The 16183-nt window shown below is 36.5% G+C and overlaps 1 protein-coding gene across 5 annotated transcripts in view; it reads left to right on the top strand.

Annotated features, from left to right (window-relative positions):
* LOC106094019 (peptide transporter family 1) overlaps positions 1-16183 on the top strand; it is a 75785-nt gene that overhangs the window by 45743 nt on the left and 13859 nt on the right. For all 5 annotated transcript variants that reach the window (XM_059367506.1, XM_013261197.2, XM_013261196.2 and 2 more), the window contains 2 exons: positions 15100-15178; positions 15259-15487. In XM_059367506.1, the coding sequence (XP_059223489.1) occupies positions 15100-15178; positions 15259-15487 (308 nt within the window). The remainder of the gene's footprint in view (positions 1-15099; positions 15179-15258; positions 15488-16183) is intronic.

Genomic DNA, 16183 nt, shown 5'->3' with positions numbered 1-16183 from the left:
ATCCGCATTATTACTAAGGTGTTGTATGTTACTACAAAAAAATTAAATTACATGTGGATGTATGAAAAGTGACTAAAAAAGTTAATCAAATTATAATCAAGAAATGAGATAACATCTAATATGTATATGATATGACTATTATTGCAAACTAATGACGTTAACTCTACACTTATACTTAAATGGACAATTCTAGAACTAGAACTAGTAAGCCAGCTTATTGATTTATTTAAAAGTTTATAGTAAATATAAACATAATTAAGTAGAAAAATAGTATTGGCTTTAGTAGCCAAGCTTAAATCATATATAATTCCAAAGAAATTTTGTTGTTTATGTTACCAAAGAATAATATACGAGAAATTTAAATTGACTTAGGGCAAACAAACACCATTAGTTACCTCAACATGGTAAAACATCGGGCTTCTTAATAAATTGAGATACTAAAAGATTAAAAGTTGGAAAAATGCCATCTAAACCCACTGCTGTTTTGCGGGGTTTAAAGAAAGAAGAAGAAATCCATTTTTATTCATAGGGGTCGGATAAAACCATTTTTCTTTTCCCGGTATCTATTTTTATGCAAACAAAAGATAAAGGAATAAAATTACTATGCTATTGGAGCTATATCAAGTTATGGTCCGATTCGGATCATAATTGAAATGAATGTTGGCCATCATAGGATATGGAAAGAAAATTTTACCCAACTGCTAGTGTCCGACGTTGGCGGCGAAGAGGATACCACAGAACCAATCAATGATGATGGTATAGAATGTTTACCTCCTAGTCAGAACGAGGTCCAAGTAGCAGTGACCCGATTAAAGAACAACAAGACAGCAGGAGCCGACGGTATAACCGCTGAACTATTTAAGACCGCAGGCTATACGCTGAGAATGCGTATGCATCAGCTTATCTGCGCAATCTGACTAAAAGAACGATGATTGGAACCCCAGCATACTACGTCCTGTACACAAGAAAGGAGACAAGAGGGAATGTGCCAACTACAGAGTAATAAGGCTTCTCCCCTTCGAATACAAAATACTCTCGACCGTACTGTGTGAAAGATTAAAACCTAAAGTCAATGAGATAATTGGGCCCTATCAATGCGGCTTTAGACCTGGTAAATCCACCCTGAACCAGATATTCCCACTGCCCCAAATCCTGGAAAAGACCCGAGATGGACAAATCAACACATTCCCTTTGTTTACTACAAAGCCGCCTTCAATATCCCTTTACGTTCAAAGGTATATCAAGCCATGCCTGAGTTTGGTGTCCCTGCAAAATTAATAAGACTCTGCAGGATGACACTTGCTGACGCACGTTCCTCAGTAAAAATAGGAAAGAATCTCTCCGAACCATTTATTACCAAACGAGATTTCAGACAAGGAGACAGCCTATCGTGTGATCTCTTCAATAGATATGGCACACTAATCACAAGAGAACACATGCTACTCGCCTATGCCGATGCCATTGACATCATAGGTCGGTCACCGGAAGTAGTAACTGCTGCCTTTGAAAGAATCGAAAGAGAGTCAGTGACAATGGGTCCGACAGTAAATGGAGATAAGACGAAATGAATAGAATGAATAGGTCACCGGAAGTAGTAACTGCTGCCTTTGAAAGAATCGAAAGAGAGTCAGTGACAATGGGTCCGACAGTAAATGGAGATAAGACGAAATGAATAGTTTCAACTCCCAAAACGCCTTGTACAATCGAGCAGATAAAAAAATGGAGAAAGTTGGGAACCATAACTTTGAGATAGTCAGTAACTTTATCTACCTCGGCACCGCCGTAACCGAAACGAATGACACCAGTTTTGAAATAAAGTGAAGAATGATACTGGCGCGGGGCACCATAGTGCAGAGGTTAGCATATATAGGTTACCATATATATAAAATGGATATATTCCTGATCGTTAATATTCCCTCTGTCTGTCAATATCACGATGGATTTCAAGCGAATAAAGCTAGCCTACTTAATATTTGCAAAGAAACTTCTTTCTGGTGTACTTTATTGGAGATTGAGGAGGAGGCCACCGTAGCGCAGAGGTTAGCATGTCCGGCTATGATGCTGAACGCCTCGGATCGAATCCTGGCGAGACCATCAAAAAAATTTTTCAGCGGTGGTTTTCTCCTCCTAATGCTGGCAACATTTGTGATTTACTATGTCATGTAAAAGTTCACTCCAAAGAGGTGTCACACTGCGACACGCCGTTCGGACTCGGCTATAAATAGAAGGCCCCTTATCATTGAGCTGAAACTTAAATCGGACTGCTCTCATTGATATGTGAAAAGTTTGCCCCTGTTCCTTAATGGAATATTCATGGGCAAAAAAAAAGTCAACATCCCGGATCGGTTTATATGGCAGCTATATCAGGTTATGGACGATTTGAACCATACTTAGCACAGTTGTTTGAATTCATAACGAAACACCTCATGCAAAATTACAGCTTAATCGGATAGGAATTGCACCCTCTAGAGGCTCAAGAAGTCAGATCGGTTTATATGACAGCTATATCACGTTATAGACCGATTTTAACCATACTTGGCGTAGTTGTTGGAAATCATAACAAAACATCCATGCAACATTTCAGCCAAACCGCAGCTACTATATAAAAACATGGACCGATATGGCCCATTTACAATCCCATCTGACTTACACTAATAAGGAGTATTTATGCGAATATTTCAAGCAGAATGACGAAATTGGTATACTTCCATCCTATGGTGGAGGGTATAAAAAGTAGGCCTCTTATCATTGAGCTTAAACGTGAATCGGACAGCATTCATTGATTTGTGATAAGTTTGCCCCTGTTCCTTCATGGAGTGTTCATTGGCATATTTGAAATTTTGCTTGCACCCATATAAAATGTAGTCAGTAATTTTATCTTATGCAATATTTACTGTTTTACAAGATAACTTCTGTATTTTTTTCTGCATGAAATAGTTGTTTAAAAATATGTTAATTTTGCCGCAAGCATATCTAAAAAAAACTCTTAAAAAAACAACAGCCACAAAAAATTGAAGTTTACACCAAAAATTTTACGTTGGCATTTTTGTTTGTTTATTTTTTAATTGAAAATACAATAAAGCAATTCCGTCTGTCCAACGATTAATAAACGAATTTAACAATGAACGCTTGAGTGACCCATTTTAACATACAATTAAATACAGATACTGAATCTGTTTACTCTGTGGACTATAGTGTTTTCAGGTGGAAAGGAGTAGCTGAAAAAAAACAACACTCGCTTTCAGTACATTTTCCCAATAAAGCTGGTGATAAGCCCTGGAGTGGTGCCAATTCAAAAGCGCAAATACTTATATTAAGGGTAAGGTCAGTTACATACCCTTGAGAGAATTTCATTACCTTGCAACAATAGATACAAAAAACTGTACTCGTACAAAGTTCAGTACTGCAAACCTAAATATGTGGGGTTTTTATACACATAAAATATTTTCTAATTATTAAAACTAGTTAGATTAGGTTGAAAAGAGGGTGCGGATATTAATCCGCCCCCATGCCATTATGGACATAAACTTAAGCAAGTAATCGGCTTGTTGTGAGCTCTAAATGCTATAAAGTAATCTCGGAAAAGAAAATCTATGTTAGGAATTCCCTGTTACTTTCAACATCCTTAATTGTTTCCCATATCACGCCCCTAATTTGGTTCATGTCTGGTATTGTGCCCCCACCTAAGTACCCGTGTCTATTAGCCGCGAAAGCCAGGCAATAACATAGGAAATTTTCCAACGTCTTATCATCTTCCCCACAAGCACTACATATGCTATCACCTGCCGCATCGATTTTGCATAAGTGATCTCGTAGTCCTATGTGTCCTGTTATAATACCGAAAATAAAACGATTGGGAATTTTCACTACTTCTCTGCGAACAGGTCGATAGCGTTAATGACGCCCCCAAGATAAAAAGGTTCCCTCAAAAACCCATGTCCAAGCTGAAACTTTAGTAGACGCCATGGGAGTGAGAGCAGAGACAACGGAGGACATGTTGAGGTTTTTGATGAAAACCCATTTTCCACAGGATACGACGAGACTCAGGCAGACAAGCCTAGCAAGGCAAGTTATGCTACAACAAAGGCCTACAGACCTATAAGTCCTTTCTACTCAAAACCATGGAACGTATTGTGGACACCATGATAAAGAGTAGGACATCCAGCGAACTGCCCAAATAGAAACAGCATGCCTATGTCAAGGGAAGGTCGGCGGAGACTGTCCTGCACTAGGTTGTGCATAAAATAGAAGAATCCTTCGATGTCAAAACGTACACTGACCCAATACTTAGACCAATACCGAGTGGACCGGGTCCTGAAGACTGAATAAATCATATGCTAAGGAAAGGGTGGATCCCATGGCATAAATATAAGGGAAAAAGTGGCACAAGGCGCGTCACTCCTATGGTTGACCACCATAAATGACATATTGTTATTGTTGCCCAAAAAGTAATTGCTAATTTTTCATATAGCCGGCGTTGACAAATTTTTTCACAGCTTGTGACTCTGTAATTGCATTCTTTCTTCTGTCAGTTATCAGCTGTTACTTTAAGCTTGCTTTAGAAAAAAGTCCTATTCCTAAGCATTTCGAACTTCTTGTTTCTCGAAGAATATCACATTTTCTAAAGGGCGTAAAGGGTAGATCCCCATCTTGTAACCTCATGGAATTTGTATGCCACGTTCATTAGGGTTTTATGAATGGGAAACAGATAGACGTTATTTGTACCGATTGTAGCAAGGATTTTGATACAGTGATACATAGGCTTCTGCTTCTTAAACACGATGTTATGGGTTTTCCTCTTCTAAACTGGGCATCATCCTATTTAAACAGAAGGCCATACCCAGAGAGTATGTCCCTTAATTTAAAGAAATGTGAGAAATTGTTTTCGTTTAGATCCCAGCCTATACTTCCGGATTTCTTCATCGACTCGTACAAACTGGATAATGTTGATTCGTTTGCTGATCTAAGCGTTATCTTAGATCCTAGATTACGGTTCCATATACACATCGATGTTTGCGTTAATAAAGCTAATTCTTTATAAGGTTTCATTGAACGTTGATCTTAGGAGTTCAATGACCCTAATGTCACTAAGAGCTTATTTGTAACCTTAAGGCGCTGTATGTATATGTCTTATGACATGTCACTTTTTGTATTCACATGTAATTGAAAATGTTTGTCAAAATTGTCCTTTTACATACGATTTATCATTTATTCTATCACACCGTATTATTCCGTATTATTTCCGTATGACATAACCTAAAAATGTTAACAAAATCTGATTTTTTATATGAGTAATAATTGATAAAGTTGTGAGAAAGCTGGTTAAATCATAAAGTTTGTGAAAAAGAAATTAATTTAGAGTTGCTTTCATTAGGCTGACAACAAAAACATCTGATTTCTTTAGGTTTTTGTCAGAAGGAATAGAGCACGCGCTAATCGACAAAAATTACATTTGCGTTTTTGAAAAGTGATTTTCATATGTTAGTTTCGCTTGTATCACCCGACATGTACAACTCAACGTGTTCAAAATTTTACATGTCATAAGACAACTACATGCCGTGTAATAGAGCCTTTAGTTCGCCCTATATTGGAGTATGGGTGAGTCACATGGAGTCCGTTTTAAAATTGTTACTCTGAAAGAATCGAATCAGTTCAGATTTAATTGTGATTTTCGCTTTGCGTGGCCTGAATTAGAACCCATCGGAATTACTTCCTCCTTACAGAAGTCGTTTGCTGTTGATTGATCTTCCGACACTTGAAAAAAGACGTTTTATGTTAAGAGCTTTATTTATCATTAAATTACTACGGGGTGCTTATTTATTTGCCTCTCACATGGGCTCTGGCACTTAATCTACAATTCCCTATGCGATCCAGTAGAATTTTGCCAATTGCATAGGCCGATTGATCATCTGGCACCTATTCGACAACTCCTCGCAATGAGGAGCTTGAGCATACGCCTGCGCACTCTCACTCCCTCATAAACGAAGATAAAGGAAATTTGTCAAATAAACCTATTTCAAATCTTCATAAAGTATTGTGAATAACGCCATAAGTTTGCAGTATATTGCAGCCCTGTTGCACTGTTTTTTTAGTTCATTACAAATGTTATTAACATTAACATTGCCTTTGACCAGTTATAAATTAACGAATATATCACTTCTATGTTAGAAATACATACCCCTGACCTGTTAAAGTCAGGCACAATTTAAAGCATTTGCAATGTTATTTCCGATGTCATGAATATCAATAAAATTGTCTTTCCAATGACAACAACTGTTTCAAATATTTATTGACTTACTACTTGACCTATTAGTGCATAGTGTCTGTTTTATCGGACGTGTTTATTTCTTACGCTAGATGTTTATTTATGTGAACATTTTGAAAAACCATAAAGAAAAGAAGGCGGAACATATCATAAATCACAGTTGTTCTATAATGTTGATCAATATTCCTCTTTCATGTTCTTGTTAACTAACAAAAATGAAAAAAATTAAAAAGAAACATCTAATAAAACAGCAAGGGTGCAGGTAAATTTTATCAATGGAAATAAACTTAGAATTAATGGTACGTTAACTTGACCAATATTTCTCATTTAACAGCTGGTGGAGGCAAATCCTAACAATATGCGCGTTCAAATTATGATTAAAATGAACAAGAATGACCTATGTAAGACACACTCCCGGCATATCGTCCTTTATAAAGAACGCTCTCTACAAATTAAGTTTCGTATCTTATATATAAAAATCAATTTGTGTTTGTTTGTATGTTTGTGTGTTCCTTATAGACGCAGAAACGGCTGAACCGATTTTCTTGAAATGTTCACAGATTGTGCATAACGATCCCATGGTGAAAATAGGGTACTACATTTTTTTAAATATATGAAAGGGGGCGGACCCTCCCCCTCAGAAACGCCAGATCTCAGAGATGGTGATGCGATTTAAGCGAAATTTCGTGTGCTCTCATATTGTACCCTAAAAATAAAAATTTGGTATATAAATTTCGAATGGGGTACCTAGGGTGGGCGCCCCACCCTAAAAACTACCAAATATATATTTAAACCAATCACGACAATATGGGTCTCAAATGAAAGGTATATAGGATAAGAAAACGAATCAGATATCCAAATGTGGGACCATGTTTCTGGGGGTCCACCCCTTTCCCAAAACACCCCCCAAACAGGACTTAATTACTGACCATGGGAATATGGGGCTTAAATAAAAGGTATTTGAACGTAGAATACGAATCTGATATCCAAATATGGGACCAAGTATTTGGGGGGCCGTCTCTCACCAAAAACATCTCCCAAAAGGGGACAAATATACGACCACAGCAATATGGGGCTCAAATGAAAAGTCTTTGGGAGTAAAGCCCGAATTTGATATCAATATTCGGGAAAAGTGTCTATGGGGCCACCCCATCTCCACTACACCACCCAAATAGTAAGTATTTTCTGACTATTGCAATATGAGGCTCAAATAAGAGGGTTTTTAAAGTGGAACACGAATCCGATCCGGTCATGTTTGCCGACTATGGAAATGTGGGGCTAAAGGTATGTGGGAGTAGACCATATATCTAATATCAACATTAGGGACCAACTGTCTAGCGGACGTCCCACCACCATAACAACCCCCAAATAGGACATATTTGCTCACCATGACAATTTGAGTCCTAAAGAGAGTGGAACTAAATATTCATAGTTTTTAGGGCCAATACACCAAACCGGACATATTTGCTGACTTTTGTAATAAGGAGTTTAAATGAGATTAGAAAACGAATTTGTTATCCAATTTTGAGGCCAATGGCAATATGGGGTTCAAATAAATGATATATAGATATATGAGAATAGAGCACGTTGCTGATATATTTTCCGGGCTTAGTGTTTGGGGGACCACCCCAATTCCCAAAACACCCCTAAATCGGTCATATTTACCGACCATGTTAATGTGGAGCTTAAATGAAAGGAATTTAGGGGTAGAGCAAGAATTGATACCCATTTTCGGGACCAATTTTCTGGGGTCTACCCCTTTCCCAAAATACCCCACAAACAGCAAATTTTTAGTGACCATCGCAATATGGAACTCAATGAAAACGGCAATAATTTTAAAAAATATCGGATCATATTTAGTTATAGCTTCCATATACACCTTTCGTCCGATATGGTCTTTGAAGGCAGAAGCCGCCACAATTTTGTCCGATCTTTACAAAATGTGGCATAAGATGTTTTATTTTACGTCCCAATACATGTGTAATATTTCATAACATAGCGGTTCAGGTTTTGATATAGCTCTCATATATATCTTTCATCCGATATGGCCTTTCAAGGCTGCAGTAGCCACAATTTTGGTACGGTCTTCACAAAATCAGATTTAGATACAACTCCCATCAGGGACGTAGCCAGGGGGGGGGGCGGGGGGGCATGGGCCTGAACCCCCCTAAATTAATTTTTCTGAAGAAAAATTTAAATTAAATTTATTCTAAACAAAAAATTTCAGTAAAATTTTTTTTATATGACAAAATTTTATATTTATAATATTCTACAAAGACAACATGCTGAGGGCCGCCCTAAAATTATTTTTCTTAAGAACAAAATTGTAATGAAATTCTTAGTAAAAACAAACTTTTATTGATCTTTTTTCGAAATTTTAATGCAACTTTTTTAAAGACAAAATTTCAGCGTAATATTCACTAATGACATAACATCAGCACGGGCCCGACCCCCTCGAAACTACTTTTATTATGACAAAATTTTAATGAAATTTTTATTAAGACAAAATTTCAGGGTAATATTCTCTAATGACATAACTTTAGCACGGGTCCGACCCCCTCGAAACTACTTTTATTATGACAAAATTTTTTTAAAATCTTTTCTTCAGGCAACATTTTCATAAAATTTTTTCTAAAGACAAAATTTGAATAAAATTTTTTCTAAGGACAAAATTTCAGCTTAAAACTCTCTGAAAACAACTTAACCCCGAGATTATTTTTTAAAGCCAAAATTTAAATAAAATTTTGAATTGTGGGACACTACATTTTGCATAAAAGTCTTTTTATTATGCTTACCTGTACCAAACAAAATTTTCCTAAATTTTTTCGATATACAAATTTCAATAAATAATTTTAAAGACAAAATTTTAACCCATTACGCCTGACCCTCTATTCCTTTGTTCGATTTTTATGACATTTTATATATTTATAATTTAGAGAATTGATATTGACGTAGCAATTTTTTTTAAAAATTTTGAATTTTAAAAATGTTTGAAAAAAAAATCTTTTTATTTCCTAAGCCCCTACAGCGAATAAAGTTGGATTTATTGATTTTGTCAAAAATCGCACCTGCTGTCATAAGAAATACGATAATTGCCATAAATTTATTTTTTAATATTGAAACCACCAAATGCAACAAGACATTAAAACGGATTCCAAAAAATCTCACTCCTAACAATTTTGAGAAAAATTTCGTTTGATTTTTGGGATATGAAATATTGCCGACTTTTGACGAGCCAATTTTCCCCCAAAAACATGACGGGAAAAATTGTCGTAATTGGTTTCAGTCGTCCACTTTCGAGCCATGATTTTTCTAAGGCAGCTATATTCTTGGGTATTTTTTGTCGTTAATGGGTTAATGCAATTTTTTTAAAGGCCGATATGGCCTTTTAAAGCTGTAGAAGCTACAAATTTGATTCGATCTTTATTAGACTTAGCGTGAGATGTTTCTAATTTGAAGTCCTGGACGTGTGCTAAATTTCATCAAACTCGGTCCAGATTTAGATGTAGCTCCCATTTATTGGGTTGCCCAAAAAGTAATTGCGGATTTTTTAAAAGAAAGTAAATGCATTTTTAATAAAACTTAGAATGAACTTTAATCAACTATACTTTTTTTACACTTTTTTTCTAAAGCAAGCTAAAAGTAACAGCTGATAACTGACAGAAGAAAGAATGCAATTACAGAGTCACAAGCTGTGAAAAAATTTGTCTACGCCGACTATATGAAAAATTACTTTTTGGGCAACCCAATATATCTTTAATCCTGTAGTAGCCGCAATTTAGTATCGTTAGAAAATCTTATAGGGATCTTTCAATATTTCTATAAGAATGCAAAATTAAAGTCGGACTTGATTTCAAGAAAGGTTCCATGCAATAAAAGTAGTACGTGTTGGATATTATATAGTCGGCTCCGTCCGACTTTTGTCCTTCCTTTCTGGTTTTCATTTAATTCTGATTTTATTTATAGTTTTTTTATTTCAACCCATACAAATTTGTAAAAAAAAAATTTAAATTTTTTGCATAATCAATACAGGTTTCATTTCAATGTTATCGACTGCCCGTAAGTCAAATTTGTGTGACATTCTAAGTCTAAAATAATTTTTTGAAAGACAAAAATTGCATTATAAATGGGTATACTGTATACCCTCCACCATAGGATGGGGGCATACTAATTTCGCCATTCTGTTTGTAACTACTCGAAATATTCGTCTGAGACCCCATAAAGTATATATATTCTTGATATTCGTGACATTTTATGTCGATCTAGCCATGTCCGTCCGTTTGTCTGTCGAAAGCACGCTAACTTTCGAAAGAGTAAAGCTAGCCGCTTCAAATTTTGCACAAATACTTCATATTAGTGTAGGTCGGTTGGGATTGTAAATGGGCCATATCGGTTCATGTTTTGATATAGCTGTCATATAAAACGATCTTGGGTCTTGACTTCTTGAGCCTCTAGAGGGCGCAATTCTTATCTGATTGGAATGAAATTTTGCACGACGTGTTTCAATATGACTTTTAACAACTGTGCCAAGTATGGGTTAAATCGGTTCATAACCTGATATAGCTGCCATATAAACCGATCTTGGGTCTTGATTTCTTGAGCCTCTAGAGGGCGCAATTTTTATCCGATTGGAATGAAATTTTGCATGAATTATTTTATTATGACTTTCAAAAACTGTGCCGAATAAGATTCAAATCGGTTCATAACTTGATCTTGACTTCTTGAGCCCGTTGAGGTCGCAATTATTATCCGATTTGCCTGAAATTTTGTACAACGGATTCTCTCATGACCATCAACATATGTACGTGTTTATTATGGTCTGAATCGGTCTATAGCCTGATACAGTTCCCATATAAATCGATCTCTCTATTTTACTTCTTGAGCCCCCAAAGGGCGCAATTCTTATTCGAATTGGCAGACATTTTACACAGGTCTCCAACATTTAATTTAATTGTGGTCCAAACCGGACCATATCGTGATATCGCTCTAATAGCGGAGCAAATCTTTTCTTTTATCCTTTTTTTGCCTGAGAAGAGATGCCGGGAAAAGAACTCGACAAATGCGATCCATCGTGGAGGGTATATAAGATTCGGCCCGGCCGAACTTAGCACGCTTTTAATTGTTTTTTGTCTACAATCTTATTAATTTTTTATTCTCAATTTTTGGTGGTTCCCTATTTTTTTTTCTATAAATTTACTAAACACTGGCCACCTGACAAGTGCATAATAAAATTAACTAATGACAACAAACAAAATTGCCATCATGACTCAAATACAATGTCAACATTTGTTGGAGAATTTGCTTAAATCATAAAAATTTAAACTCCGCTGCTTTTGTATATCTCGATCCTAACTCTTGGTGAAATAAATGGTAATAAAAAAACAAGTGAACGAGTGTTAAGTTCGGCTTGGCCGAATCTTGTATACCATGCATCGCGTAAGTCAAGTTCAGATCAGAATTGCACCCTCTTAAGGCTCACGTAATTAAATATGAAGATCGATTTATATGGGAACTATATAAGGTTATGAGTCGGTTTAAATTATACTCGTTTGACGTCATAGGAGAAGTAACCGTAAAAAATGTCAGCCAATTCGGATAAAAAATGCGCTCTCTAAGGCCCAAAAAGTATGGCAGAGAGATCTGTTTATATAGATCCGATTTGGCCCATTTACAATCCCAATCGACCTATACCAATAAGAAGAATTTGTGCAAAATTTGAAGGAGCTAGCTACATACGTTCGAAAGTTAGCTTGCATTCGACTAATGGACGGATGTGGCTAGATCGACTTCAAATGTCATAACGATAAGAATACGTTCTTGTATTCATATACTTATGGGGCCTTAGACCAATATTTTGAAGTGTTACAAACGAAATGACAAAGTTGATATACCCGCATTCTATAGTGGAGGGTATAATTAAATAAAAATACATCTTGGAATACCAGTTTGCTCAATGCAGAAAAAAAATATTTTTTATTTTGCTTTTATCCATAAACTTGATATGCGATACGGCATAAAATTTTTGGCAGGCACGCATATTGACCTTGTCTATTTTTGAGTGTATACTTGTTCAATATCACGCTATTTAATATTGTTACCACTCCACCCATATTTTTTGGATAGGAAAAAAATAAATTTGGTAAATCTATGCTAATTTGCAAATATGTTTTTGATTAAATTGTTTGATTGGTAGTATTACGTATTAGTAGTATTGGTTTGTTTTAGTGCCCCCAAAAAGTTCATTGTTAACAAACACATAACAATAAACTTGGCTTTTGTTAAAAATCAAAGTTTGATACAAAACATTTTATGCAAAATTCATTTTAATGAGATTTGATATGTACGAGGTGCAGGAGTTTAATTATTACTAACAACTTTGTAAAAACTTAGTTTTTATACTCACTACCATAGCATGGACTTAAGTTCATGTCCGTCCGTCTGTCTAAATCAATATATCTTGCATACCATGCATCGTATACCCACCACCGAAGGATCAATTCCATGGCAGCCGTATATACGTACCGGATTGATCCGATGGATTCCATCATCGGCAAGGGCTGCCGCCTTAGTGTACAACACACTGCTACAGCAACAACAACAACCACCGAAGGATGGGGGTATATTCATTTTATCATTCCATTTGCAACACAATCGAAATATCCATTTCCGACCCTATAAAGTGTATATATTCTTGATCAGCGTAAAAGTCTAGGACGATCTAGCCATGTCCGTCCGTCTGTCCAGACAGAAATCACGCTACACTCTTTAAAAATAGAGACATTGCACAGATTCTTTTTTTGTCCATATGCAGGTTAAGTTCGAAGATGGGCTATACCGGACTATATCTTGATATAGCCCCTATATAGAACGATCCGCCGATATAGGGTCTTAGGCTCATAAAAGCCACATTATTCATCCGATTTTGCTGAAATTTGGAAGTTGGAGTTGTGTTAGACCCTTCAACATCCCTCTTCAATTTGACTCAGATCGGTCCAGATTTGGATATAGCTGTCATATAGACCGATCCGCTGATTTAGGGTCGTAGGCTCATAAAAGCCACCTTTATCATCCGATTTTGCTGAAGTTTGGGACAGTGAGTCGTGTAAGACCCTTCGACATCCTTCTTCAATTTGACCCAGATCCTTCCAGATTTGGATATAGCTGTCATATAGACCGATCCGCCGATTTAGGGTCTTAGTCTCATAAAAGGCGCATTTATTGTCCGATTTTTCCAAAATTTGGCACAGTGAGTTATGCTAGGCTCTTCGACATCCTTCTTCAAATTGGCCAAGATCGGTCCAAATTTGGATATAGCTGCCATATAGACCGATCTCTCGATTTAAGGTTTTGGGTCCATAAAAGGCCGATGTTGCCGAAATTCGGGACAGCGAGTTAAGTTAGGCCCCTCGACATCTTCCTGGAATATAGCACAGATCGGTCCAGATTTGGATATAACAGCCATATAGACCGATCTCTCGATTTAAGGTTTTGAGCCCATTAAAGGCACATTTATTGTCCGATGTCGCCGAAATTTGAGACAGTGAGTTGTGTTAGGCTCTTCGACATTTTTCCGCAACTTGGCCTAAATCGGTCCAGATTTGGATATAGCCGCCATGTAGGCCGATATCACGATTTAAAGTCTTGGCCCCATAAAAGGCACATTTATTATCCGATTTCGCTCAAATTTGACACAGTCACTTATGTTAGGTTTTTCTACATCCGTGTCGTATATGGTTCAGATGGATTTATATTTGGATATGGCTCAAATATAAACCCAAACCAATCAAAAAGACCAATATTATGTTTTACAAAATTGAACAGTGACTTATACTTATTATACCTCTAAATATCCGTGTCGAATTTAGTCCAAATCGGACCATATTTCGATAAAGCTGCTATGGGAGCATAAATTTTGCCGGATTATGACAAAAAGTGGTTTACATATATTCCCGAGGTGGTGGGTATCCAAAGTTCGGCCTGGCCGAACTTAACGCCTTTTTCAAATTTTGCCCATGAACATTCCACTAAGGAACAAGGGCAAACCTCTCACATGTCAATAAGTGCTGTCCGTTTCAAGATTAAGCTCAATGTTAAGGGGCCTCCTTTTTATAGCCGAGTCCGAACGGAGTGCCGCTTTGCAACACCTCTTTTGGAGAGAAGTTTTACATGGCATAGTACCTCACAAATGTTGCCAGCATTGGGAGGGGTAATCCACCGCTGAGATTTTTTGCTGATGGTCTCGCCAGGATTCATACCCAGGCGTTCAGCGTCATAGGCGGACATGCTAACCTCTGAGCTACGGTGGCCTCCAACGCCTTTTTACTTGTTTTTTATTTGGTTTCCCAGTACTAATTCTTTAATACTGGCTTCGGGTTCCACATTATTTTGAGAACATTTGGAAATATTTTAGAGTACATAGGATTCTGGCAGCCCTAGCTTAATGTATATAAACTTGTTTTGAGATATTTTTTGTGGCATAAAGTCTTCAGTTGTATGTAAGGTATTCTCAAGCAAACAAGTGTAATTTTCATTATTCTCTTTGTGGTGTATTAGCCTCTGTAAAAGTCAACGTTTTTAAAATCGGACAATGCCATGATATCTCGGAGCATTTACCTGTACATTCAACTAAACGAAAAAAACAAGTGACTGACACCAGAATTACGACAAAAAAGAAAATATATTGAACCTAATATCCTAAGGCAGAGTTTGGAAAAATTCTTTAATGACACTTTTTGAGAAATTTTTTAATATTTTCTAATATTACATTTAACTAATAATCTGAATCCAAAAAAAAAAGAGTTAATTGTTTTCCTCTTTTATTGTTTTATTTTCAGCCGGTAAAATATCCAAAAGCCGTTGGCTTTATTATCAGCAATGAGTTCTGTGAACGTTTCAACTACTATGGCATGCGAAGTAAGCAAAAATTTAAATGGGAAAACCCTCATAAAATCATTCTTGCCATTTTTGAATGTTGTTGTTTTTTTAATTTTCAGCCATATTGGTTCTGTATTTGACTAGCAAATTGCAATACGATGATGACACATCAACGGTTTTATTTCATGTCTTTACCATGCTGGTCTATCTATGCCCCCTGGTGGGTGCCATAGTTGCTGACAGCTGGCTTGGAAAATTTAGAACTATTCTTTATTTGTCAATTGTGTATGCGATTGGTGGTGTAATTATGGCTTTGGGTGCAATACCACTACTGAAGTTGCCAGTACAGTAAGTATTTATATGAACAATTTTATTTTAATTACATATTATACGATTTCACCAAAAAAGCTTCTTTGATAACCGGTTGATAGAACACTAATAATTCTGAGAATTAATATATTAAATACATGTTTTGCGTACAATAGCTACCAATGAAAGGTGAGAAAACATGCAATAGATAAAAACAAGTAAGAGCGTGCTAAGTTCGGCCGGACCGAATCTTATATACCCTCCACCATGGATCGCATTTGTCGAATTCTATGCGCGGTATCTCTTTTTAGGCAAACAGAGAATATTGAATAAGAACTGCTATGCTATTGGAGTTATATCAAGTTGAATTCCGACTCGGACCATAATTGAATGCTGAACATTGTAGAAGTCATTGTGTAATATTTCAGTTCATTCGGATAAGGGGCTCAAGAAGCAAATTCGGGAGATCGGTTTATATGGGAGCTGTATGAAGCTATTGATTGATTCAGATTAGATTCAGATGATTAAAAACGTATGTTGAAGGTCATGAGAGAAGCCGTTGTACAAAATTTCTGCCAAATCGGATAAGAATTGCGCCCTTTAGAGGCTCAAGAAGCAAAAGTTCCAGATCGGTTTATATGGCAGCTATATCAGGTTATGTACTGATTTACGCCATACTTAGCACAATTATTGGAAGTCATAACAAAACACCTCATGCAAAATTTCAGCCAAATG

The sequence above is a fragment of the Stomoxys calcitrans genome, chromosome 4, assembly GCF_963082655.1.
Source record: "Stomoxys calcitrans chromosome 4, idStoCalc2.1, whole genome shotgun sequence".
NCBI classification, from domain to species: Eukaryota; Metazoa; Arthropoda; class Insecta; order Diptera; family Muscidae; genus Stomoxys; species Stomoxys calcitrans.
The sequence above is the reverse complement of the archived record's forward strand: the minus strand, read 5'-3'. Positions and strand labels throughout refer to the sequence as shown.